The sequence below is a fragment of the Cariama cristata genome, unplaced genomic scaffold (genome assembly GCF_000690535.1).
Source record: "Cariama cristata isolate BGI_N322 unplaced genomic scaffold, ASM69053v1 scaffold24555, whole genome shotgun sequence".
NCBI lineage: Eukaryota > Metazoa > Chordata > Aves > Cariamiformes > Cariamidae > Cariama > Cariama cristata.
Genome location: NW_009618596.1, coordinates 19,961 through 45,518, shown reverse-complemented (window position 1 = coordinate 45,518; position 25,558 = coordinate 19,961). Strand labels below are relative to the sequence as shown.

Genomic DNA, 25,558 nt, shown 5'->3' with positions numbered 1-25,558 from the left:
GGGGATGAGGTAATTAGAACACTATTTTTATACAATATTGAAAAAATACAAATTTTTATTGTGATTTTTTTTCTTTTTTTTTTCTTTTTTTGTTTTTTATCTTTTAAACTGATATCACCACCCAGCACTTACTCTACTCCTAAGTAGCACCTACAGTAAAGGTTATAGCACAAGCAAACTGCTAGGTCAGCAGGTAAGCAAGTTAAACAGTGCCAGCAAAACGTGGCCCCTCCCTCCCCAAAGTAATGAGAAAAACAGCGTGCTAGATAAGAGTTAAGTACACCATTACATGTTAAATAGTTAATATTACCCTTCCGACAAGCCACAAATGCTAGATAGAGAACTTCAGCACAGTCACTAGCCACAGCCCTAACATTACTGCTTTAAAATAAAAAGGGAAAAAGGAGAGGAAAAACCTTTGCTTCATGCCCGTAATTAACATAAAGGAAATTCTTTGTATATTTTTTATTAAGGAAAATCATGCTAAAGCAAAATTGTACTTTACGAGTTGTTGCTTTTTTTTCCCCAAAACAAAAAATAAATTGATTGTGCTTTATGAATTAGAAATAGGATTGTAACCTTCCAACCCCAATGAGTCAAAACTTGGTGGCATTTCTAAAGGAAAAAAAAAAAAACCACCCCCCCAAAAAACCCAATTCTGGGAAAATGACAAATATACCAGTCTGACATTCAAAACTCTGCTCGAGAGTTGCTCAGGGTGGGTTGAGTTTTCCATGCACTGTCCTGTAGGTTGCACCACAAATTAAAACACCTTGTCCAAACCCCTCCAAAAACCCAAAAGAATACAGCAGGTAACATTCAGCTTTTAAAAATCCATCTTAGTTTGAATCTCCAACGCAGAGTTATCCAAATTCAAGTACACCGGCATCCCAGGTAGACATTTACTATATTAGATTTTGTAGCATTAAAACAAACAAAAACGTCAGCTCGCTGAAAGACACCAGGAGAAACCAAACATTTCAATTCAGAAGCATCCTGGAAAAAAAAACCCCAAAACCAAACCAAAACAGAGCAGATGCACTTGCTTCCTCAATTGGCGCTTTTAGGCTTTTTTATTCATCTCAATTTTTTCTAGATCATATTCTTTCTTAACTTTTAAGAAATTTTAATCCTGTTGCACACACACAAGCAGATGGCTACCAAGCTGGTGCAGAAGGGGGAGGAAAAAAGGAAAATAAAATCAGTGCCGATGGATTCGTGGACTACAGCCAGTGGGCCAATCTTCGTGGATCTGAAGCTCTCAGCAAGGCTAATCCATCTGGTCAGAGGACCCTCTTAGGAGATGGAGAGTGTTTGCGAGGTGTTTAACCATACTTCAAGCAAGAGAAAAAAAAAAGCAAACTTGAAGCCGTTAAAGGGCAGCAGTTTCAAAACTATGACAAAGTAAGAGTTTGACTTCACATGTGCTCCAGCTAAATCAAAGCACTGTTCAGAGAGCTTCGGTTGTGGTTTGTGTTTTTTTTTGTTGTGTGGTTTTTTTGTTGTTTTGTTTTTGTTTTTTTTCCTCCCGAAAAGGGAACAGCTCATAATCCAGACCAAGAAAGTGAATAACATCCAGATGAAGGCTTTCAAAAGTCCCAAAAGCAAATAGACCAGTGGTTGTCAGTCCCTACAGTTCAGAAGGGCAGGCAGGAGTCCACATATAAAAACGGACTTAAAATCCAAGTCAAAATTTTTAAGCTTCAATGCTCTGAATAGCTCCATGCATTTGTATTGTTTGTTTTGTGTCGTGTGTTTTTTTGTGTTTTGGTTTTTTTTTTTTTTTTTTAAATGTGACTCCACGTAAAATACGATCAGCAAGGTTGACCTGAAGGAGCACCTTTTATTCCACTGTCTGATCTACATGGTTAGTATATCATCCCCCAGATTTTATACTTTGAGAAAACACTGTTCCACGTTAGCATCCAAGGTGGTGTCTTTGGAAACACTGATAAGAAAGCAAACATCTTTTTGCTAACTCCCTACCTACCAGGGCAGCTGTTTTAGCCGACAGTTCAGTAGCACACAAGTTGACTTGGCCAAATGGAATTTGAATGCATGCATTCGGGCTGCATATTGCTACCAAAATGGAATGTGGGAATATGCTATGCACCTCGGGTTCGAGAAATGACCAAGAAAATCAAGATCTAAAGGGTGATATATATATATATCAATGCTATTATTCATAAAAACCTTGTTTAGTAATAAAAAAAATTGCTTTGTTTAAATATGAATATTATAGTCTGCTTCTCATGGTTAGGAAATTAGAGTCTCTCTGAAAAGCAGGTTGCCTCTTCTACTACAACTCCATATCCTGAGCCTCATCTTCCGAGAAGTCAGACATGGAGCTCTCGGATGAGCTGTCCCCGGTGCCTTCTTCCTGTTCTTTTAGTGCTTCTTCTGTTGCATATTTCTGAATGTATTCTGTATGTGACAGAAAAGAAAAGACATATAAGCAGCATATATTCAACAGTCAGAGGATGAGTGAACTACGACTATCAGCTGGTTGGGTCACATCACGTTTGAAAAGTCATATAGGTTACCAGATTTCTCAGACCAAAGGCAGCATTGTCAAACAACATGTGAAAACAGCTGATGGAGACCTTAGAGACGTGCAAGACCCTTGAAAACAAGTACAATCCCAAGGCTCCTATGCCAGCGTCACGCACACTCATGGCCGGAAATAATCCAAGTCCTCCCTGGTACGGGGTGTCTCACTTGACAGGACAAAATTCAATTTACTGCCAAAATAGGAGCTACCACGGTGACCTAGAGAACAAGCCTAAAAGCCATCAAGGTGTCACAACATAATCTGACTTTAAGAAATGAAGATCTGAGAGTTTAGACTGATATGGCAGAACAACCATCACTGAAGCCAAGCTGAGAGCCAGACTAAACTTCCACACTAAACTCTGCATAAGCAGAGTGTAAAGAAGGATGGACAAAGAAAGCAGAGCAGAAGACTACTGCAGGAATAGCTGCACCTTTTTTTTTCTTTCAAATAAAAAGCAAAAGCTCCCTCTACCATCCCTAAAATAAACACGGGTCTGCCCCAGGCTCTGTTTTCAAAGCACAACTCTTGCAACCTGCTTCACATCAGACAGCAGCTATAGGATTAGCTGACAAGGACCCGCAGGGAACTCTCGGCGGGGAGGACGGCCACCACACTGCAGGTCACTGATGGAACCGTGTCTCACAGTGGGGTCCCAACCACGCTGGCTCTAGGCACCCAGATCAACACCTTGAACTTCAGCCAGGAGCAAGCAGGAAGCCGTACAGCAAGCAGGAAAACTGGTTTACTGGGATTCCTGCAGGCAGGTAACATAACTGCTGCCAAGTGTAGCTTGTGCGGCTTCCATGGTCACCTCCCTGCGGAGGGACAGAGTAAAAAGGCAACGTGAAGTGGATCGGATCAGTCAGACCGAGTCTGGCAAGCCCTTTCCTTCCTTTGTGGCTGCAGGAGGCTCCCCGCAGTGTCCGCTCCGAGATCTGAGGGCGGGCTGGTGTTCCCAGTGGGCAGGCTACCTTCAGCAGAGAAAGCCGATTCTCTTCCACACATGCAGGTGTGCAGAATGGAGAAAGGGTGAAAACTTGGCACAAAAAACTGGGTTAAAGGAGGGGTGCTCAGCCTCAACTTCCAGTCTTCCTCTTATTTACCTCCTCTTTTCCACCTCACACTGAGAAAGCGGCTTCAGAGTATGACAAAGTGATGTAACCTCAGTATCCCGACAGCACGTCCTCCACACGGCAGGTCACGCGCTTGGGGAAGGAGAGAGGTGGTGTGCTCACGCTGCTGTGGGGGAATTTCAGTTGTGAACTCGTCACCTTTCCAGATACAAAGGTACTAAAATACGACAAAGCCTCCTCCAAACAGCAGTATTAAAAAAACTGAAGAAAGAGGGAATACCAGCATCCCTTTGTGCTCAAAGATGAGCCCCTGCATGGAAATGTGAATGTCACGTCCCAGTCCCCCAGCAGCTCTCCTAACTATATGTTTTTTAATTCCTCCCAGGGAACACGGTTCACAAGGAGAATCTCTCCTCCAGGAGCACAGATCACTGCTTTTTGTTCCGTACCGTATCGCCAGGGGGATGCACTGACAAAGCTGCGGGAAGATGCACCTAATGCCAGATAAGCAAGTGCTACAACACAGGTTTTAAAGACTGCGCTTTGCAGAGCCTGGCTGCTCTTAAAGCCATTCCTCCTTCCCTCTGCAATTCCATCCTTCAGCCTACAGGAAGGGAAAGCAGAGGTCTGTATCATTGTGGTTTTTTCCACATTTCTGGAGCTGACATAAGGACACGGAGCCCAAAGACATTACTCTGGCTTCAGGAGTATAGTATGGACAGAGCAACCCAAAGCCAACACTTGATGGAGGAGTTCCCAGGATGGAGCAGCTGGTGGCCTTGGCAGACCTCCTCCACCCTGGAAAAGCTGTGAGAGCCGGCTGGAAGGTGCTTCCAAGCCCAGTGAGCTTCAGCTTCTAATGACGCAAGCAGCTCCAGTCTGACTGTTTAATAGACATTATTAACCTGCTCACTCGGACCACAGAAGCAGCTGTTCAAATCTGTTTCACAAGAACTTGTTAAGAACTGATAAAGGATTGAAGGCAGCTATGTAAACACCAGGAAGCACGGAGTGCTCAAGGTCTCGGATTGCCCTCAGGCTGCTGGAGCCCACGTAGTATCAACAGAAAAGCACCCTTGTGCTCCATCCTCAGGTCCTGGCCACTGAGAACCACCTTCTTGGAAGGTGCTTGCCCATGCCACCATGGAGCCTAGGCCCTGCCTGACCTTGTACCGGAGAGCAGGAATTGCAGAATCTGGGGCAGGGCCCATCTGCCGTAAGAGATGGGCACTGCAAACCGAGAAGAATTGGTGCAACAGATCTAGAGGGTTTAAAGATGAGAGGTGTAACTGAAGGAAGGACCCAAAAAAGTAGTGTGTCTTCAGAGAATTTACACGGGAAGGTGGATTGGCAGTAGATGACAAGCAGAGCTAAGGAGACAGGACTCACATGACCTATCCTTGTAGCGGCTCCTCCCTTCCCAAAGCTTTCCAAGAATTAATCTCCCTCGGGAAAAGGGGTGTTTACCCAGAGAAGCTGTTATTCCTTGCACAGTCCAGCAAAAGGAACCCAAGTTGCCTTGGGTTCAAGACTTTGGTTGCCCTTGGATGGCAAAGGCAACCCCTTACTGGGAACCGTAGAAATACATTCTCCCTACGCTTACCCCAAACCCACCTAAACAAATACTGTAGCTGCCTTGGGAGTCCTCAAACACAGCAGCCACAAGCCAGTGACCATGGCAGGACAGGAGGCCAGCAGCGCTTCTTCACTGACTGCTTCAAGTCCTCTCTGGGCCACTGGAGATTCGGACACAGAAGCCGCTGTTTCTTACTGTTGGAAAAGGCCTGCTTGAGCCTAAGCTAAAACACAACTTGAAGCACTTCAAACTTAAAACGCTATCATCCTGCCAGAAAAGCCACCAAGCTCCTGGGTTGGGTTTTTCTGAAGGTTTAATCTGGGAAAGGACAAAATTCCAGGGAGCTTCTGTGCTGAATGTTGTACTGAACTTGGATCTTCAGTTCATTACGGGAAGAAAACAGAAACATCTAAATACTGACAGACCATCTTCCGCAGAAGCCCATTTAAGAAGGGAAAGCTTTCATTCACCCATTCCTACCAGGGAAACGTTGCTTTCATTTATCTGTTTTTAAACCCTGGAGCAATAAGAACAAGCTGTGGTTATGCCTCGTGGCTGGTACATGCCTGTGAGCTGTACTGGTTTTTCAAAAGACTGTGCTGGAACTTCAGAGCTGACACGTAGGATGGGAGAACTGCTCCCAGAGATGTCCTCTGCTCCCAGCAAACACTCAGCCTGCCCCTCAGTCCTCTCCAGCTGCTGTTACCACCACCACCACCACCCTCTCAAAAAAAGTTTTCATATTAGATCTATCAAAGAGAAAGAAAAGCAGCACACACAGGAGTTAAGCACCAATTCCCAACAGCTCAACACAAGCAAGCGTTGAGTCATTTTTGGTTATCTGAAGCCCACCCTTTGGTGCTCTACCAGCGATCAGGCAAGCCATCTCATCAAGGACTGTCCGGGAGATTTTAAAGGAGCACTTGGCTCTGTATCCATGAACTACTTCATCCACCGGAAGGCTCTAATGCTAAGAATCACAGTCTTGAGCTGTATATTGGTAATATTGATGGATATTTACAAGTTTCAAGATAAATCTTTACTTGTTTGGGTCTCATACCAAGAATCACAGGAACTACAGATCTTGGGCCACATCTCTAAGCCTATGCCCACCTCTTCACTACCACCACGTAAACAACTGTTCTACGGGCTCATAACTAAAAAATGAAGAAAAGCAGCAATAAATTATGTATTTGCACTACTGAGTTTCCCAGAGCAGAGAAACTGCTACAATCCACTGCATCAATTTTAACATGTCCAAGGCTATTTTTAAAAATGCTACAATATGAGGAACGACAGTGTTTAGCTCTATCTTATACTTGTCACGCAAGCCTGGGAAGAGACAGCAGAGGCAGGACTCTTGGGTATATGGAACACGAGACATGTTGCAAGCACTTAAAACTCTTTCCAGATCATCTTCACGGCCTGTACCTGGCTGTCAGGATGGAAACGAGGGAGTAGACTATCCCATTTAGCCTCCCTGAGGGATGTCCTCAGATTTTCCTTGAAGCACCTGCTGTTGGCTAGCATCAGTTTATTTGCTTTTTTCCAAGGTTGTATCTTTTTTTCATTCCTGTTTCATTAAAGCACAGAGGACAGCCAAAGCATCCCTTGTGTTGGCCCTGGAGATTTTATCTGACAAACCATTTTGCCTGGAAGCTTGTTCATACGAAAAAACAGGCAATGGACTTCAGGATACTGAACAGGCCAGATCTGTAGGGTAGTTTTTATGATCCTGTCATGCAGCTGTCAGAGGAGTCAAGCAAAGCGGGCTGAATAACTCAGTATTTAAATCACAGCTTTGCTTGGCCTCATTTGTAGTTCCACCCTCAAACAAAAATTACAGCTGATGAAGAGTTATTTTGCATGAGAACAAAGTGACTCAAGGTTTAACCACTCTGGAGTGATGTGGCAGAGTTGATGGAAGGACTCCGCCACCAAATCCCACGTCTTTCTGGGATACCTGTGCTCTCTGAACATGAGTGAGCTTTCACAATGCTCCGTTAGAAAAGCTGCTAGCCCTCCTCACACTGGGAAGATGATTAGATCGTGCCGCTCATGGGAGATTCTCCTTGTTGAACAGGCCCTGCAAACCTTTTTGGCAGGGCTCCCATGGACAAACAAGTCTTACGGTTATTCAGTAACAGAACAACAAAAAAAATAAAAAAATTAGGCAGTCATAGTCTCTTAAAAACTTAGTTGAAGACCAAATCTGGGCCAAGGGTTGTAAATTTCCCACCATTAGATTAAATGCTGATTGTGTTCCCTAGGCCAGGGGAGAAACAAAGTCCACGGCTTTGCCATAGGCTTGTCACATCAGGAAACGGTGCCCTGCTCCTGTCTGCAGGCAGCTGATTCTAGGGAAGGCAGAGCACAAACTTAAAGTGCAATTCTTACTTTTTATCTTATTTCTTATGTTTGCAAGACTAAATCAACTTGTGTCTCACTTACCAGCTTGCTAGGACAGTCCTTCTATTGCCAGGCTTACCCAAAGTATTTGGGAGTCCTTACCGGGAGTCTTCCTTGATCCCAAGGAGGTACTGACTATTTCTCAGCCTTGTCTAACACATCCTTCCAACCTTTCCAGGAGCAGACACACCAGGACCCTCACCGGCTCTGCCAGCGCTCACCTACCCTCACCAGTCACTGTTAATGTTTAGCCTGGGCTCCCCCAGCCGAGTTACACGCCTGTGACCACATCCTGCTCACACTGATCACAGGATAAATCACTCCCCTCCTCTTTGAAGGCACCTTTGACAGGTCAAAGCTCATAACCCTGTTTGGTCCTCTAGATTAAACCTCTCCAATTCTTCCCCTCTCTTTTCTTAAGACACATCTTCAAAACCGTTTGCCCTCGTTACGCCCTGCCAGACTTTACTAATTGTTCTGCAGCATTTTTAAATGGCAGTCCCTGAACTGGGCACAGCACTAGCAAGCCTCGGTTGGACTAGGAAGTAGCCAGGAAGGATTATTTGGCATTTACTGAAAACTCCTGCTCTGTCACAGTACAAAAATGCTCTCTGCAACAGCATCATTGATTCCTTGATTGCTGCTCTCAGATCACTTTCCACAGAACTGCTAACAAGCCACTTTCTATCCAGTAACTGTGCAACTGGATACTCCCGTTTAAGTTTAGCACTTTTCCTTGTCCCTTCTTTGGTCACACACTGAATCGTTTCTCTGACTTCTCAAAATTGTGTTGAATCCTAACTCAGTTTGCTTACAGCTTTCCCTGCTTAGGGTCTGCCAACAACCTAAAAACCCTGTCCCACGTATTGCATACGCCGCAGCAGTCCATCCACTCCGTATTTCAGACTACTCCCATTTAAAATGGATGGGGCCGCTGTCATGGGAAGGAATGGGCACTGACACACAAATGTGCAGCAAAGACAGCCCTTGTTCCCCTCCGGCGGAATCACAGTTAATGCCACTCATCTGCAATATGTTATTTAAGCCCTTACCTTTAATTTTCTGTTTGTACTCTTCTGGTCGATGGAGGTACATAGCTGCAGCGTCGCCATTTAGAGGATCTATAGGGTTAGGATAGGCCAGCAGCTGGGGCAGGAACGATTCAAATATATTGGTGAGATCTGCAAGTGAAAGACACAGTTGTTTATGTACACAGACCCAGAGCCAGTCCAATTAATCATCTTGCAGGCACCTGCACTGAAACAGCAGCACAACGCTTCAAGGGCAAACGTACTGAAAATCTGAGCACAGGTTAAAATAAAGCAAGCGGCATCAGGGAAAGCACGTACACGGCTGGCAAGAGAGCTGCTGCTGCAGGAGGTATGCTGCAGCTCCTCGGATAACTGCACGAGCTACTTAGCATCCCAACAATGTAGATACAGGTATCTGTGGTTAAACAAAGAAGTGGAAGGACACAATTGTCTTGTTTCCCATTGAGGCTCAGCCCTGGCTTAAAAAAAAAGGAAAAAAGAAAAACAAACAGCGCTGTGCTTCATCCCTCACTGAATTCTTCTCTTCTGCCTCCTTCTATTACAGTCTTCAAATGTCTGACATCAATTTAGTCGTGGAGCATATCTCGAGCACAAAGCATCTTCCAGAGCGCTTTAGATGATTGTGTTAATAGAAAGAGCAACCAACAAGTCCCTCCTCCAACTCAAAACAATTCGCAGAATGTGAAGAGCTCACATTAACACCTTGGTGCCAGTTGGCATCCGTCACTAAATAATCCACAACAGGAAACATACTTCTGGTGCCGATGAGTAATTGTGGATACACGAAACCCTCTTCCCACATCCCTAAGACGACAAGCACCACACTTCAGCAGTGGGGGTGTTCAGAAACAAGCCCTGTGTCATCATTCCTCCTCGGGGCCTTCAGAAGGACCACGCACACCTACACAGAGCAGAGATTAAAGCCCCAGTGCACGGCTGTGTGCCAGGTTTCACTTTAGCCTCTGGAAAGCTGTCGATAGAGGTAGACCAGCATTCATTGTGTGGGGTTTTCTGTTGGGTTTTGTTTGTGAATATTCTACACATCTTTTATCAGGATCCCCCTTTCCTCCCTAATTAAAGGGAGGGCCTCTATCCTGGTGGCAGAGAAATCTTGCCTGTGAATGAGCATCACCAGTCCCCTGCAGCATGGCTCGAAGTGGAGCTGTCAGAAGGGAAGCCCAACACTGCCCAGGATCCACCACGTGAACACTTTAGCCATCTGAATCTGCCTCTTACAGGAACAACGCTGTGTGATGACTCCTGAGCCCAGACATCACTGAGCCTCACAGAGCTGCTACATTCAAGCAGATCTGATGGTTGGCAGGGACCTCAGAGCCCTTAAATTTCTAAGAGATTCATAAAAAATGGGGGGGCAGGTAGCGGGGAGAGATCTTCAAGTGCTCTCCCTGTGCAAACGGTTACTCCGGCTCTGGGCTGCAGCCATAAAAAAATCAGCTCTAACTCCATCGCCAGTGAAGATACAGCCTCAGCAGAGCTGCGCAGTAGGTCCAGGCAGATCTTTGCCATTGCTCCATGTTACCACCTCTGCAGATCTACCAACAGGTATGCTTATTTGATCTTACTGAAGTGGATCAAAGGAAACTCGACATTTTGTCAGTCCCGCCCTCCTTCATCAACACGTCCGGGACATACAGACACGGTACTATGACTACTTCAATCGCCCATTCAGCACAAACCCTGCTGAGCAGAAGGAAAGGCCATGGCTTTATATACTTAGGAGTGTAGGGCATCCATCACTCAGTTGCAAAAAGTAATGACATTGATTGCTATGGACAGTGATCAGCTGGTCTCTGTTATACAGAGCCACCACTAAGAAATTACGTGCTTTTACCCTGAAATCTCTTTCTGCTATAGGAAAGCTGTCACCCCTTCCAATACTGGCTGAGGACAGTGATGGAGCACTTTAGGGTGCACATGGTACCTTGACCAAGTTTGCCACAGCTGGTATGTTGAGGAGCCAGGTGCCACCAGCTGCTTCTAGGACGAAGCACAACAGCAACTGGAAGAAGCATCCTAATCCAAAAAGGGACCACAAAAACCAGGAAGAATGCTCTATAAGAATATTTTCTGCTGTGGTAGTGGCTTGCCCTTGCTAAACCAGTTAAACCTCCTAGGGATTGGGTTCAGACACTGTCAGCAAGAAGTTGACTTTAGTCTGTGAAATCACCTGCTCTTGGGACAAGTCTCTCCACAGAGCAGGCTTAGATCAAGTGCCTCTTTGTGCCCATTAGACAACTAAATTCTCATGTAGGCTAAGCAAGCAGAGCCCTGGAAGGCCACCATGGCTCACAGGACACACTGCAGGGATTTAATTTTATTTTTTTTTCCTAGAAGAGACCTCATTAATTTCCCTCTTCTTTCAAATCCCCAAAAGCAGTATTGGTTTAGCAGGAACTAGTTGAACATCTGCAGGAAGCCTAACCATAGCACTAAGGACTTGACACTGCATTAGGGAAGGCGAGGGAATCTAACCACAAGGTCCTCATTAATTTATTGGTGGTTATTCCGGGTCTCTTCCACCTTAGCTGCTCCTTGAGTTATCCAACCCATATCCTCTGTCAGCGCGGGAGCGTTCTGGTTTAAAGGGGTGATGCTCCAAACAACAGAGCTGTGCTGAGGGGCACCGGGGAATATTATTTTCCCCTTTACATTTCATGTTCAGAAACGGGCCACCTCATTTCACATAAGGAGGCAAAGCCCTGGCAGTGAAGAGGTGATGTAGGCACTTGTGTTGATGACCTCCAAGTGAAGGGGCAGAGTGAATGCCACCACCTCAGTGTCCTCCCTGCAGCAAGGCAAGGGAAGCTTGCAGTAAGATGACTGTCAAGCGATGCACTTTCTAAGGTCAAGTTTCACCAGTTACTGCGGAAGGTGCTCTGTACCTTCAAGTTCTGTACCTATCACTGATATCGCAAGGGAAAATGCAGAAGACTTTTGCAAGTTTGCTGATATTAACACATCACAAGCATAGTAAGTACCAAGCTGTTTTTTTTCTACCCTTACGAGCAACAACGATGACAAAAATACAGCAGTACTCATTAGGAAACCTCTCACAGAAAGCCTTCCTATGAAATTGTTTGGAAATAGTGTAGAAACCCCACTGTGGCCGTCTGTAAGAGCATACTGCAGAACAGGGAGGCTACCCATGCATGGCTTCCAAAGCAGAACCCAGACTGCCAGAGCACAAAACCAGCACCACAGTTACACTGGAGTGATTTTCTTTTGTCCAGCCATCCCTGCAATCTGCAGGATGCATTTAAGGCTGTGGAACAGCAGCAGACGCTGCACTGAGCTGGATTCTGCTGCAGAATGAACCATGCAGGTTCATCCCCAGCAGAGGGCTTGGTTTGCTAATGTCGCTTTAATTCCTCCACCTTGCATCAGATCCTCCCAGGACACAAGGGCATCCTCTTCCTCCATTAGCAACACCACCTGGGTCACAGCTAAGCTGATCTCTCACAACAAAACCATGTGAAGTGCACACTGTGCATCTACTACATGAGGACTTCAAGCATTCTGATGCGCAGTAAAGTTCAACAAGTTGCTATAGCAATTTCCCACCCAGGATTCGCCAAGTCTGGTATTTCCTTACATATTGTGTTCGTGAGGAAGCTGAAGTAGCTTGTCTCTCTAGCTGCTTCAAAGCTTCAACTTATGTAGGTAAAATCAGTTTTTCATGGAAGAACGTGAAGGATTTGATGCTCACATTCCCCTGAATACTCCTCCACAAAGCATAACTGGAACATCTGAAGAAGTTCACATTTTTAAAATGCAGCCAACCTAGGCTAGATATTCAGTTGTATTCCTTTTAACAATTTCAGCTTTCCCTAAATGCTATTTTAATGGGTCTTCAGCTACCAGCTGATCTTTTCTTGTCTCTAAAAAGCAGAGTTATAGCCAGAAACAACCTAACAGGAAACCCATAACATTCTGCAGCAAGCAGCACAGTCATTAGATGCAATACCATCTCCTAACCTGCAATGAAATGACGCTGCCACGACAAACAGGAATGGTTTCTGGTGCCAGCTTCTGTAGAAGTGGGATCATAGCCTTGTGCACAAAGAATACCAGCTCGAATGCACGTACAAGACATGGATGGGGTAGCTGGAACTAGGTTTCATTTTAGATAGTCACTCTCTTTCAATGCTGAATCATAGCCGGGTGTTGTTGTGCAGTTGCCAGACAATACCAAACAATGGATTGAGTGATCCTTAGTGAGGTTTATGCAATATTTTCACCTCTCTGGCATGAAAACAGGTTACAAAACTATTTTCACATGAAAATCTTATTTTACATGTGATCTTGGCTCAGCGAGGAGTCTAAAACTTCAGTCAAAGAAAAATAAAAACCCCAAACCCACAAGTTGGCCTAAGATCATCTGTCTCCAGCAAGCTGTGTTATGTTAACACGCCAAATGCAGATGTTCACGTGATCAGCTTTCAGGGAAATACCAAACTCACCATAGAGAGCTGTCCAAGTTTGATTGATTACATCTAGACATACAGTTCCTGACCTGAAATATATGGAAAAGATGGAATTAAACACAGTCACACTCGAAAATACTCTGGAGATTTAATACAATCTACCCCCCTCCCTTCCCCTGCCCTGCCTCTGCCACACTGTTTCAGATAAACTATGATTTACTCCTATGTTGTGGTTAATAGAGGGGCAGCCTTTAACTACACGAATCTTCACACTCCACATGAAGGAAAGTAAATTGGAGCCTTTACTGAATTACTTTGTCCGTATGGGCCTCTGCTGGAGAGACTGAAGCACAGGTGGCTCCCCTTAACAAACCTGAACTGAAAAAAAAGTAGCAAAACATCTTATGCTTTGAAGAATTTTAGTATAGACATGAACTTCAGCTAAAGAGGGAGCTAAGGCTTAGCCAACGCTGCTCCTTGTTTCTAGAAAGCCGGCACAATGCCAACGAGGAGGGGGACTGGCAACCTTGAATTTTCTGTAAATGAAGCATGTTGCAACACAAAAACCACATCTGCAGGAAAGTCCGCAGCATGCAGCTCTCTAGTCTTGCCCACAGCCTGATCCGCTCCTGAAAGTTAACTTGTGACAACATCTACTTCTATCAACCCCCCCGCTCTGGACTCTTAGATTGATGAAAGCATTATTCAACTCATCAGCATATTACTGTGAGGCCAAAATACAGTTACAATTAGACAAACTCTTCAGAAAAACCACACACTAGGGATTTACTTACGCTTCGTCAATGTTGGGATGGAAAATTTTATTCATGAATCCTGCAAAGAGACACACTGGTAAATAGCAGAAAACAGCCCAAGTTTCGGGGTTTTTTGGTGTTTTTTTGGGTTTTTTTGGGTTTTTTTTTGTTGTCGTCATTTTGTTTTGTTTACACAAGAGAAGTCTGGAATTTACTGAACAAGGACTCATCTGACCAGTTTCAAAGAAAACTCAGCCTTAGCTATATATAGCTATATAACCTTTAAAATAGACAGGCAACATTCCGACCCTAGGGTCCTTGTCCATTCCCTCAAAATTCAGCAAAACCCTCTGCTTCTGCTTACAGTGCAACCATACTGCAAAGGTTTTGTGGTTCAGTATTATCTTGAAAAGAACTGCCCATCAGCACAACTGAGCACCCACATCTGACGAAGAGCTTTTAAAAGGTGCAAGGATCTTTCGAATAAGCACTAAACACAAAACTTAAGCTCAACATTTGCTTTAAGATTTTTTTTTTTTTTTAATGTCTCCCGACAAAGATTTTCTATAAACTTGAAGTCGCAACATTAGTCTACATTTGTATGCCATTCAGGGGCAGAGACTGGTGCAGAGAGCCAACACTTCAAGTTTTGCATCAATACAGCAATTAATTCATCAGTAGGTACCTCTGGTCTGCTAGAAAAGAAAACAGCTCAGATGCAAGGTCTAGAATGAGAAAGCTCATCTTGGCTTTGTCCACATTTCAGACTTCTAGATTTGATAGTACTTTCTTTCTTTGTTCTGACTTGCAAATTAAGTTCTTAAAAAAAATCCTGTGGTTTCAAGACTTACAACATCATGGTAGGAGATGCCTCACACTTTAAAAACTGTATCTGATAGAGGTAAGCTGTGTTTTCCAGCTGCCTACTTTAACCTCAAGTTCAAGACAGACGGCACCTCAAAAATACTGCCCTCTTCTCCCACAAATAGAGTTTACAAAACAAAGGTATTAAAGGAATTATAACACACCATACTTGGCACCATAGCCCATGCAGAAGTAAAGTACATCCACCCCAAATGCAGAGATAAGCGTTTATGACGACAGCTGTGAGTGGATGCAGAATCCAGCTTCCAAACTCTTCCCTCTCCTTTCAGTAGGAGGAACTCAAATACAGAACACGTCCCCAGTGCAGGGATACAAAACTGGGTTTTCAAATTATTTCACTGCCAAATGGATTGAGTATTCCTATAGGTTTCTGCTGGCTTGGCTGAATCGTTTGGGTTCTACCGAGAAGGGTTACTCCAACCCTTGTTTCTGTACCAGGTCAAGCTGCTTCCAGATCTTAACGCTGATTTTTTTTCAGAACTTAAAATAAAACCTTCTTTCCTCTGTCGTACTGCCATCCCGCAGCCTGTAAAGCCCTACAAACACCGCCCATGTGGGAATCACGCCTTGCTGCAACAAGCAGAGATCTACTTAAGCTAACAGCAACTACTTCTTCTGACAAAGGTCCACGTTTATAAAAATGCGTAAGAAATTCAGATCTGTGATACCATGTGGGAATCACGCCTTGCTGCAACAAGCAGAGATCTACTTAAGCTAACAGCAACTACTTCTTCTGACAAAGGTCCACGTTTATAAAAATGCTGAAATTCAGGTCTGTGATATTCATTCGATCCATTTAAAAAGCTCCTTCCAGGACTCAAAACACACAAAGTTTTCTCTCCATAGCAGCCCACAAAGCGAAGCAGCACATCATTGTTTACCATTCAGCAAACTCCCTACCTTCACCACCTTTATCCAGCCACTCCAGGCGAGACACTGCAGTAGCGTGGATGTACCGTCTCTACCCAAACAAAGAGCGATCGCGATTTCAGCAACAGCATGGTTCCCATCTGGGATAAGAGCTGACATATGGATTTAACTCCCTTTCTTTCCATGTATTATGACACAAATATAATTTCATGTTTACTTGTACTGCTCAGATTTTGCATAAATACAACGCAAGGCTCAAACGATGCCTGAAGCCAGAACAATCTCTAACAGAAGAACCGAGAGCTGCGTAAATGACTCCGCGCTAACAAGTGTCTTTCAGGAATACCGTGCCATGATTTAGCTTGAAAAACTGAAGCAGACTTAAAAAGGGAAGCCGTAGTTCCATCAAATATTTACGTTATGGCGGCTCTCACAGGTTTAAATCAGGTCATGGATCCATTATGCCGGCACAGGAGAGCTGCAGCGAGCACCGATCCTGATTCTAAATCCTGTCTCTCTCTTGGGGGGGAAGTTAAGTTTCTGATAAAGCAGAAGAGAAGAGAAGATGGGGAAAGACACCAGGTAACAAGAATAGGACAGTAATGTGTAGGCCTGCTGAATTAAACACTCTTTGTTCTGGTATCTGGGACACAGACCAGCTCTCTTTAAGCCAGCTAGACACAGGCATCCCTCTGCCTTCCCTCCTTTTGTATTTCTGATCATCTCACCTATTTCCTAGGACCTTCTACCACAGCCACCTGCAGGTGGTTGAACAATGCTGTGCTGCAAACCCACCTGTAAGGTTTTGGTCAACTCTTCATTCGCACGCTTCAGCATTTAAGCTGCACTCAACATCCAGGGAGATGAGATTAGGTTGTCCGCTCAAGCAGCTCCTGTCCTAGAGATGTGTCATTCTCTGTCATCTTTGCATTCACCCAGGCAAGGAATAGTCTCAAGCTTTGCAAATGAAACAGTTGTTCTTCAAGAAAGGATTCAAACATCCTCTCCCTGCACTCCTCATTTCCTAGGCTGTTGCCACATCTTCTTGCAACTCTTCAAGGTCCCCGAAGTCTGATTCTCCGACAGACAAAAACTGCTCAGGCCAAGAGCAGCTCTGTTCATACTCTTCCTTTTCCCGACCCAGAAATAAGCTCAAACTATTATCTCCTCCTTTATTTGAAATGTAAAGTCACCTGCAGTGACAAAGCACTATCACTGCTCCAATACTGGCTTGCTCTGTATTCATTTTTACAAATACAAAAGACAAAGCAAGCATAAACATCCATGTAAAAATGAAATTCCCATTTAAAGAGGAAGCCAGGAGTAAAAAAAGCCCTCCCAAGCCAGCGTAAACATTGGTGCAGGTTTACTGCCACAGTCCTGAACACAGCACACCCCAATTAATGTATTGCGCGGAACTCCAGGTGAGCACTCCATGAAGAGTGCCAAGGGATAGGATCTTGATTTGGGGTTTTCATCGTGGCCAGGAGCAAGAAGCCGAAGTCACAGCCTGAGCATTCACGATTCTGTGTGCTGAACTGGGTGTAAACACTTAACATTTTAAAACAATATTCACAGCGAACCCTGGAAAACACAACGCTTAGGAGGAATTTGGGCAGAGTGGCTGCAGTCCACCCTTTCCATACAGAGATGTCAAGATCCAGGGTTGCCTTTGAAGGTAAAGCAGAACTGCAATAAAATCTGTACAAACAAAAAGCCTTTGGGTGATAACAGAAAAAACGCCTGTACACCCACAAAAGAGTTACACAACAGAAAGGGCCACATCTGTTCCAATACTGGAAGATGTAGAGACCAATATGCAGATGCTGACCTTCAAAAATGCTGGTATTTCAGCAATAGCCCTGGAGTAATCACTCCTCAGGTTGACAAAAATCTTTGAAGAGAAATGCATTTTTAAATTAAAAATCAGCCAACTGAAAGGCTGTCAATCTTCCTTGGTACTGCAAACACAGGAACATTCATAAAGCTCCAACAGCTGGACATATTCCAGTATGAAATGAAGTTCTCTCACCACGCTCATGCTCCAGCCGTGGATGGGTCTGAAGATCCTGGGCACTGACTCGCAGTTGGGTCAAAGCGGTCACTCCGAGGATCAGGCAGTGTGGCTGGGCGATAGCTGGACATGCTCTCCAGGTGAGCAAAACCGTAGCGGAGAACGAGGGAGGAATTTCAGACTTACGCTGATGTCAACATCACTCTTGAACAGCTCCAGACTAAAGCTCCCAAGAAATGGCTAGAAGGCACTGCCAGAACCAACGTGCTGTCATGAGCTGCTTTACCAGCAAGTTCTCCATCCAGAGGCAGAGCCCAAATACCTGGATAACTTGGGGGACGCTGAGGACTCCCAAAGCACCTCTCGTTGTCCTGTGGAGCCATTAAGCAGAAAGCTCCTGCAAGAGGTTGCTCCACATCGATCGCTCCCCTATCACTACGCCTATAGCGCCGGACTGTGATTTAGAAAGGGTCCCCTACCTTGGTACAGCACTCATCTACTCTTCAGGCAGAATGGGTGCGAAACTTGGGAGGTAAGAGCAATCAGAAACCAGGGCTGGAGACTGCCTCCTCACTCTGCCCACAGCTCCAGCTGCACACTGCTGGCCGGCAACAGCAGAAAGCTTTCTGTACCCCTTGGTGCTTCACTTCCAAGTCACAAACCAGCTGCAATCCAACAAGTGGCACTCCAAAAGGTGACCCGTTGCTTATCTGAGCTCAAAGTACGGCCAGCTTAGCTGGTAGGTTAGGTGAAAGGTCCCCAAAAGAGACTTTTTCTCCTGCAGCACAGCTCTTCAAAGCGACACTAGTGCTGCTAACCCCACGGAACCATGCAGGAAGGAGGAAAAGCGGCGCACCAGCAAACGCAGCACATCCCAGGCTCCCGGCTTCTTGTCTTCTTGCTCAGCAGGGAGTCAGCTGCATGGCTGACCCACACCAGCAATAAATGCAAGAGGACTTCCCACGGGCTCTGGGGAACATGCCAGAGTGGAGCTGGTTTAGATCCACTTACCCATCCCAAACTTGCCGCTGCTTGTCCGCGTGTCGGCTCTCTTTGTTCATAAACTAAGGCCAGCTGGACACTTCTCTTCCTGAACAACTGTGACAGCAGATTCATATCTGTGTACCACCATGGTGTCACACAAACAGTCGACAGGATGAGCGTATGTAACCGCTCCTGACTTTTCAGTGCAGCAAGACTGACAAGCCTCCAAGTTTTATTTTTAATGAGAGATTAAGGCCAAGTCAGGAAACTGTTCAGACTGCCTGGCTGGTGAGGTGGGAAGGTGGTTACCGTCTCTCTGAAGCAGGATGCAGTAAGTTTTAAATACCACACCAAATCAACATGGCTTGAGTGACCACCCAAGGCTCGGAGTAGAACTATGTGCACAGAGATCAGCACGCAAAAGAGCTTATGTACAGCACAGAGGTCAAGAGCAGCATTTTTCCTCTGCTTTTTTTAACCACTGGACAACCTACCTAATGGAAAAAGATCGCCCAAGTACTGATGCAGTGTTGCCAAACAGTCAGATAAGATTAGTCTAAACTTAATGTTTATTACTGCCCCCTCCCCAAACACCCAAAAGCTTGCAAGGGAACATGTATTTGTATTTTTTTTTTTTATTTTTAAAAACACATTGCAGTCATTTCAGGGACTACTTTCTTGTGTAACTCATCACAAGGCCACCATGCACCACAGGTCGAAAAACTGTGGTAGGAGATGAGGGAGAGGGCATGAGAGCAAGACCTCTGCCCTAGTCTGCAACTTGGTACCTATTCCCCTCTGCAGACTGGGACAACTGGTTTAGCGCGTGGCTGTTGCCCATTTGAAGGGCACAGGATCTGCCCACCTCGGAGGTACGCACCTTGTCCGGCGCTCCTGGGTCAGTAAGCTCTCACTGGCAAAGACAAAGATTTCTTTTTTATGACATTTGGAGGTTAGGAGCCCATTCAGAGCACTAACGACAGAGTCAAATATAACACTGTGCACTCACCGCGGAGGCATTCACTGCACGGCGGTGGCGTGAGGTGCTGTGTATCGTCAGCTTGCGAACAGCAGAAGTAGAACAGTTTATATTACCACACTCAAATTCTAGTAGCTTCTCAAAACAATACCATAAATAATTCCGCAGCAGCTTCACGAGGGAAAGATCAGGACAGAAAAATATGGCTGTAGCTGATGGAAAATAGTGGCAGAGTTATAGACTCTGGACCTCCTGCTCAGAGTGAATCGCTGAGTGGTCCTTCTTGGAAATGGAAAAGCAGTACCCACAAGCTTACAGACTGGTGCTAAGAGCAGCCATCTCTGGAAAAACATGCAGAAGTAGCACAAAGCAATTGCCCAATATCAGTTCATCTCATTGCTTAGGTGCACCATCACCTGCTGCCCAGGCTTCAGAGACTGGCACAGAAGGCAGTGAATCTGTGCCAAGTCAGGCTGAAAACACCTACCCCATTTTGTCAGTCTGTTCCCATTCTCCGATTGTAGCAGGGAATCTGCAGAGGGTGCACAGTTGTGCGTCAGACCGGAGTGGAGACCGGGATACAAATTACCTTTAGGTGTCTCGTCTTTCCCCTTAGACAAAGCTAAGTGTATTTGAAAGAACAAGCATTTTCACATCGCTTATAGGTCAGAGTAAGGATCAACACACAGAGGGAAGCTCAGAATGGTCACGGGCGATAAGTGACTCATGAAATTCTAAGTAGCAAAATGTAAGGCAATCCAGAGAGGAGCTGAAAGTAAAAATAGCAGCTGCTGTTAAAAAGAAAAATTAAGCTCCGGCCAGGAGAGATCTGTTAAATCCTGGCTGGAGCTAAACACTGCTTCATTCCTGTACTGGCTGCCACAATGTCTCATTATATACACACACATACATATACACACACACACTTCCATATGTTTTGTGTACATACCAGGCATTTTGTTTTGCAAAACACTTAGGAGAAAGGTGAAATATAAATACAAGATATCTGCAGATAACTGGGCCAGAGAGGGAAGGAAAATGAGAACTGTGTATAAATATACAGTAGTTATTTGAGAAATTGAGGCTCTGAGCATATTGTATGCAAACTTTGCAGCTGTGACATTTGATTATTAAGAAAGCAGAGTGACTCAGTGCCGGCCTAATATTTCTGCAGATTTTAGCAATAAAATAAATGCCACAGTGCTTCCAGGTAAGAGCTCAGGCTCCCAGGTTCACACATTTCCACTGCTTGTGTCATCTAAGCAGGGCAGGACATTCACACTCTGCGCTTCCTCCCATGTTTATGGCATCAAAGAGCGTTAACCTCCGGCTCTTGGCAGGAGTAAGGACTGATTAAAACCATACAAAATTTACACAAAGTGTTCTCGTGACTTGGGAGCTCAAAACACTCCACAGCTCAAAGTACTCCACAACTCCCCCTTGAAAACGCAAGAACAGACTAGGCAGAAAGTTCCCCTGAAGATATTAAATCCCAGAGGGAAGGGAAAAGTAGCAAAGCAGTGCCAGCAGGGTTACTGAAGCCATAAGCGAAAGCTTCTGCTAGGGACCCTCAAAGGCGAAGAGGACCGCAACTCATCTAGGGTTTAAGGAAAGGTCCACGCCTTTCCAGATGACAAATATGGAACCCACTTTAAAAACCTTTTCTATTCAGGTTTGTCAGTCACACTTTAGGAGAGAACACCAAGTTTTTATGTACCTTATACTCGGAGCCATGCTGGGATAAAAGCAATTTGAACAGATTAGAAAGCAACTATTAGCAGTCATTTTTCAGAAGCAGCTTTCTAGAATGCCTCGATATGCTTCAAGCCATCATGTTATTTGCTGCAAAAAGCCCAGGCCGTGTTCAAGACTGCATTAAGATTTCCTAAGATGGAAAGAAAATTTTAGCCTACAGTACTAGAGGAACAAGGAAAGCTGCAAGGACAGCGTATTTGCTTTAAGCTTCAGCATAAAAGTGTAATTTATTAAAGGAAAAGAAACTGCTGGATTCTATACTTTATACAAGCCAGTGACTTACACAGACAATTCGAACTCTGCATGTCATCACTGCAGTGGGAGCTATGTGGTGCTGAGAACAGAAGGGCTGCAAACAAGCTACATGTGTGCTCTAGATGACCTTCTGTCCATTTACAGGCTCCACCATCTCTGAAATCCTTCACTTCCACCTCTTTACAGATCAGAGATTGCGCCACGGCAAATTTCTTCCCTACTAATTCCTACTTCTGTGTTATCCAGACCTCAAGCTGGCTGAGGACTGCTGGGTTAGGACACCCGTGCTCACTGGAACAGGCAAGACCCGGCAGAGAACAGGACCTTGTCTCATTTACAAGCTTGTGAATGCTCCCAGTTCAGCTGGGACAAAGGTTTGCTCTGGAGTTATCTGTAATGCCAAAACCAGTGGTATCACACACTGCACGCCGAGCCTGCCTCCAAGAGCAGCGGTGCGGAGATCGGCCTGGCCCAGAGGAAGGGGCTGAGATGTCACTGGGCCCTGGCTGTCCAGATAAGCTGGGCTGGGGCAGCAGAAATGGGAACCAGACAAAGAAAAACAAACCTCTTCCCACAGCCAGTTGGGAGCTTCCCCGGGTCCTAGGGCTCTGCTTGGCGCTTCCAACTCCGCAGCTCTTTCCTCCTGGCAGCAGAGCTGAGCCCTGCTTTGCTAAGCCAGCTCTTGTCTAGCATCGACTGTTTATTCAGCCTGAAACCTCAGCTGCACACTGCTTCGCCCAGGACATAACCTGCACTTCCAGCAGCCCTTGCCCAGCAGACAGCAAGGCCCTAAAACAAGGGCCAGCCTTTTGGGGAGCTCAGCGAGAGAAGAGGTGGTTTTCAGAGACTCGTAGGGCGAGAGAAGCACGCTAGAAGGTCTGATGAGTCTGGAATAAAGCAGTCGCAACACAGCGGGTATAAGCAAACTGACGGATGGACAGCTGCTGTATTAGAAGGAACACAGCAAAAGCAACATTAGAAGGGACACAGAAACTCAGTGATTTGAACACAAAACAACTCCCTGCATACCTACCCACCCCGAGTTCACAAGGAGAAAGGCCATCCTTGTGGTGTCAGTTCTGAAAACACAGCTGGGCCAACTCTGATCCCAGGTTGCCTTTTACTCCCGCCTATCCCAACCAGCACTAAACAGTCTCCAAGCCGAACCACCAAAAGGTCAAACCTAGCACCTTCCATACAACTAACTGGAGTCTACATCAACAGCACTACCAATACACCAGAGCCTGGCCAACATTTAGCTGCACTGGCTTCATAGGCTACTGGAAAGAAAGTTTGGGTTTGCTTTAAGCCAGCAACCTTGATTTCTGATACACACAGGAAGAACATCAGGAGAGAGAAAAATAATCTTGAGTAGACTAGCACCAAAGCAATTAACAACGGAATCGGGTTTTACATGCTTTCTGAGAGTTGTCTTTAGCCAGCCCACATTTAAGAATGCCAACATGACAGTACCCTGAGCTGCACTGGTTTGTGGCACTTGAGAAGCGAGGAGGGAAAAATGACTGGCACCAAATGACATACTGTGCATCTCGTAAACAGTCTCTAACCTAAGAGGTTTATAGCAAGTTTCAGAGCTGACTCAAGAGGAAGAAAAGTTCGCATAGCTGCAGCTATACTGCATTATTACTCAGCTGTGTGCACGTTTCTGTGGTTCAGTTAAGGTTTCAACAGAAAAAAAGAAAGGCAAAGGGCTGCGTAAAACCAGCGTCGCTCTTTCCCAAAAGGCACTGTTCACATTTGGAACTAGACAGATTATTTCTCACACCAGAAAGAGAGGTCTTAAATAGAAGGCACTCTTAGCATAAGAGTCTATTTTAAGAAAGCAGCCAATACTTATCAACTCCAAATCAGGATGTTGATATTGGAAAGGACCCATCTTGACCAACCCATATACTCAAATTTCCACATCAGTTCTCCTTGGGCAATTTTCTCCATTCTTTAAAGTCCTCCAGTGGCTTGAGCCACAACCACACCCTTCTGACGGAGAAACGCCATGTTACTGAGTTACCAGCACTTATTTCATAAGCCAGAATAGAGATGTTGAATTTCATGCATCTGCTCCAGTTTTTCAAGCAATAGTGGCTATTTTATTTGTAGCTTAAGTGATTGGAATAAAGTGAGGTACCAGAAGACATCCAAGTTAGATCACCGTTACCCAGGGACAAAGATAAGATGGATACAGTCTAAAGAACACTTCCTTATCAACCTTCCTATTTGCTCTCAAAGGCTAAACAAGCCTGACCAGTCCATCCAGCTGCAATTTTTCTGGTGATAGGTCCCTGCTCCTACGTTCTTCTGCAGATACATCACCCAGTCCAAGAGGACAGAGGCTTCAACTCCTGCCTTCACTTCCATCCACTTTTGGACAAGAGGTCCCAAAAAACTAGGTTCACCCCAAGACCACGAACATGCACTGTGGTCTTTGCTCTCCATACCAAATGAGTCCCTTTATATAAACAGGCTCCACCACTCACTGTGGTATCCTGCACCTTACCCACAAATGGATATATTATTTAAAAAGCACATGGTAGAGAGACTCAGTTCATCTACATATGAACGTGTGACCAAATCACATTCCCAGCTCCTAGCGCTTCAGCCAAAAGACCAAACTTCCTCTCTGCTTGGCACGCGACATCTGGAAGTCTACGGTAAAAACATTCTGCAGACTTGAGGTAAAGATCTTACGATTGCACCAAGGGGTCGTACAACTTCACTTGCAACTGTGCTACAATCAATAGCATCTCTCCTGCATAATCGGTAATACGATTTTGATTGAAAGTGATTATTGGTTACCTATAGACGGGGACTTGAAAGGGTATTTATCAGGAAGGTCGACTCTAACTTTCCATACTCCACCTTCATATGGTGCTGCAATGAAAGAAATGCAGGTATTAGACACTTCGTAACTCAGGAGAGAATAAATAGAACTACAGCATTAAGCAAAACATATCTTTGGAAGAATACTTAGCTCCATCAGGGGGTAAGATTTCATATCAAACCTCCTACGGTAAAAGCCTTTTTCCTGTGCTGCCTGACAAGAAATGCATGATTTTAACTGATACTGCAGAAGATCTTGGCACAAAGACATAAAAGCCTTATTAAAAACAGAGACTTTGGAATAACCTACTTACCTTTAGAGATGTTACTAAATTAAGGCACACTGGAGACCTGATTTGTGATCTAGTTGCTAGAGAAGCCATCTTAATTACAAACTCCACAAAAATTCAGATGACTGATGCAAAACTTACGAGTCAGGTCTAGAAAAGCTACACATCAACAAGAGCAGTGATGAAGGCCATAGCAGAGGGCTTAGCTGTCTGAAGGCAGTATCCTCCACTCCAAGGGAGGTGGTTCATCTGCATTAATGCTCGCAGTTGTGTTTCTCCCCACCCTTGAGAGAGAGGCCTTCAAACACTGCTACCCTTTGATTTCTCACCCCCATTTAGATTTGCTCATCTCTTCCTCCACTCCAGAAGAACGTGTCATTTCACTGTTCCCCACCATGGGCCATTAGTTTGTTTTTACAGAAGGGTTGGGTCATATACTTACTTCCTTGTGGTCCATAAAACTTCACAACAAATTCATTGAGTCCTCCTAAGATTGTGACTTCGTGTTTGCTCTCAATACTGATACATCAAGTAAAGGAAAACATTTAGTCCGGGAAACAAAACCCATTTACTCAGACATGGGTAACTTGCTAGAAGCATGTCAAACCAACTAGTTTAAAACCAAATATTCAAAATATTCTACAACATGCAACTTAAGCATCTTGACACATCTCAGTGACCACACCACCACAATGACGTCAGTAAAAGCCAGTTCTACACACTGAAGAATCCCTCCCCCTGCACTGAGCAACCTTGCCTCCCTTCCCTTCAGAGCTGCTTAGCGTTTTCCATCTACTTCTGCGTAGCGTGAGCTCCGATTTAAG

The 25,558-nt window shown here is 45.0% G+C and overlaps 1 protein-coding gene across 1 annotated transcript; it reads right to left on the bottom strand.

The window, feature by feature from the left end:
* Window positions 1–1,867: 1,867 nt before the first annotated feature.
* UBE2H (ubiquitin-conjugating enzyme E2H) lies at window positions 1,868–25,253 on the bottom strand (the record flags this gene model as incomplete). Its single annotated transcript, XM_009700924.1, has 6 exons — window positions 1,868–2,424; window positions 8,665–8,793; window positions 13,146–13,198; window positions 13,904–13,943; window positions 24,421–24,495; window positions 25,177–25,253. Coding segments are annotated over 6 exons (499 nt in total), but the record flags the coding sequence as incomplete, so codon positions are not given.
* Window positions 25,254–25,558: the final 305 nt, after the last annotated feature.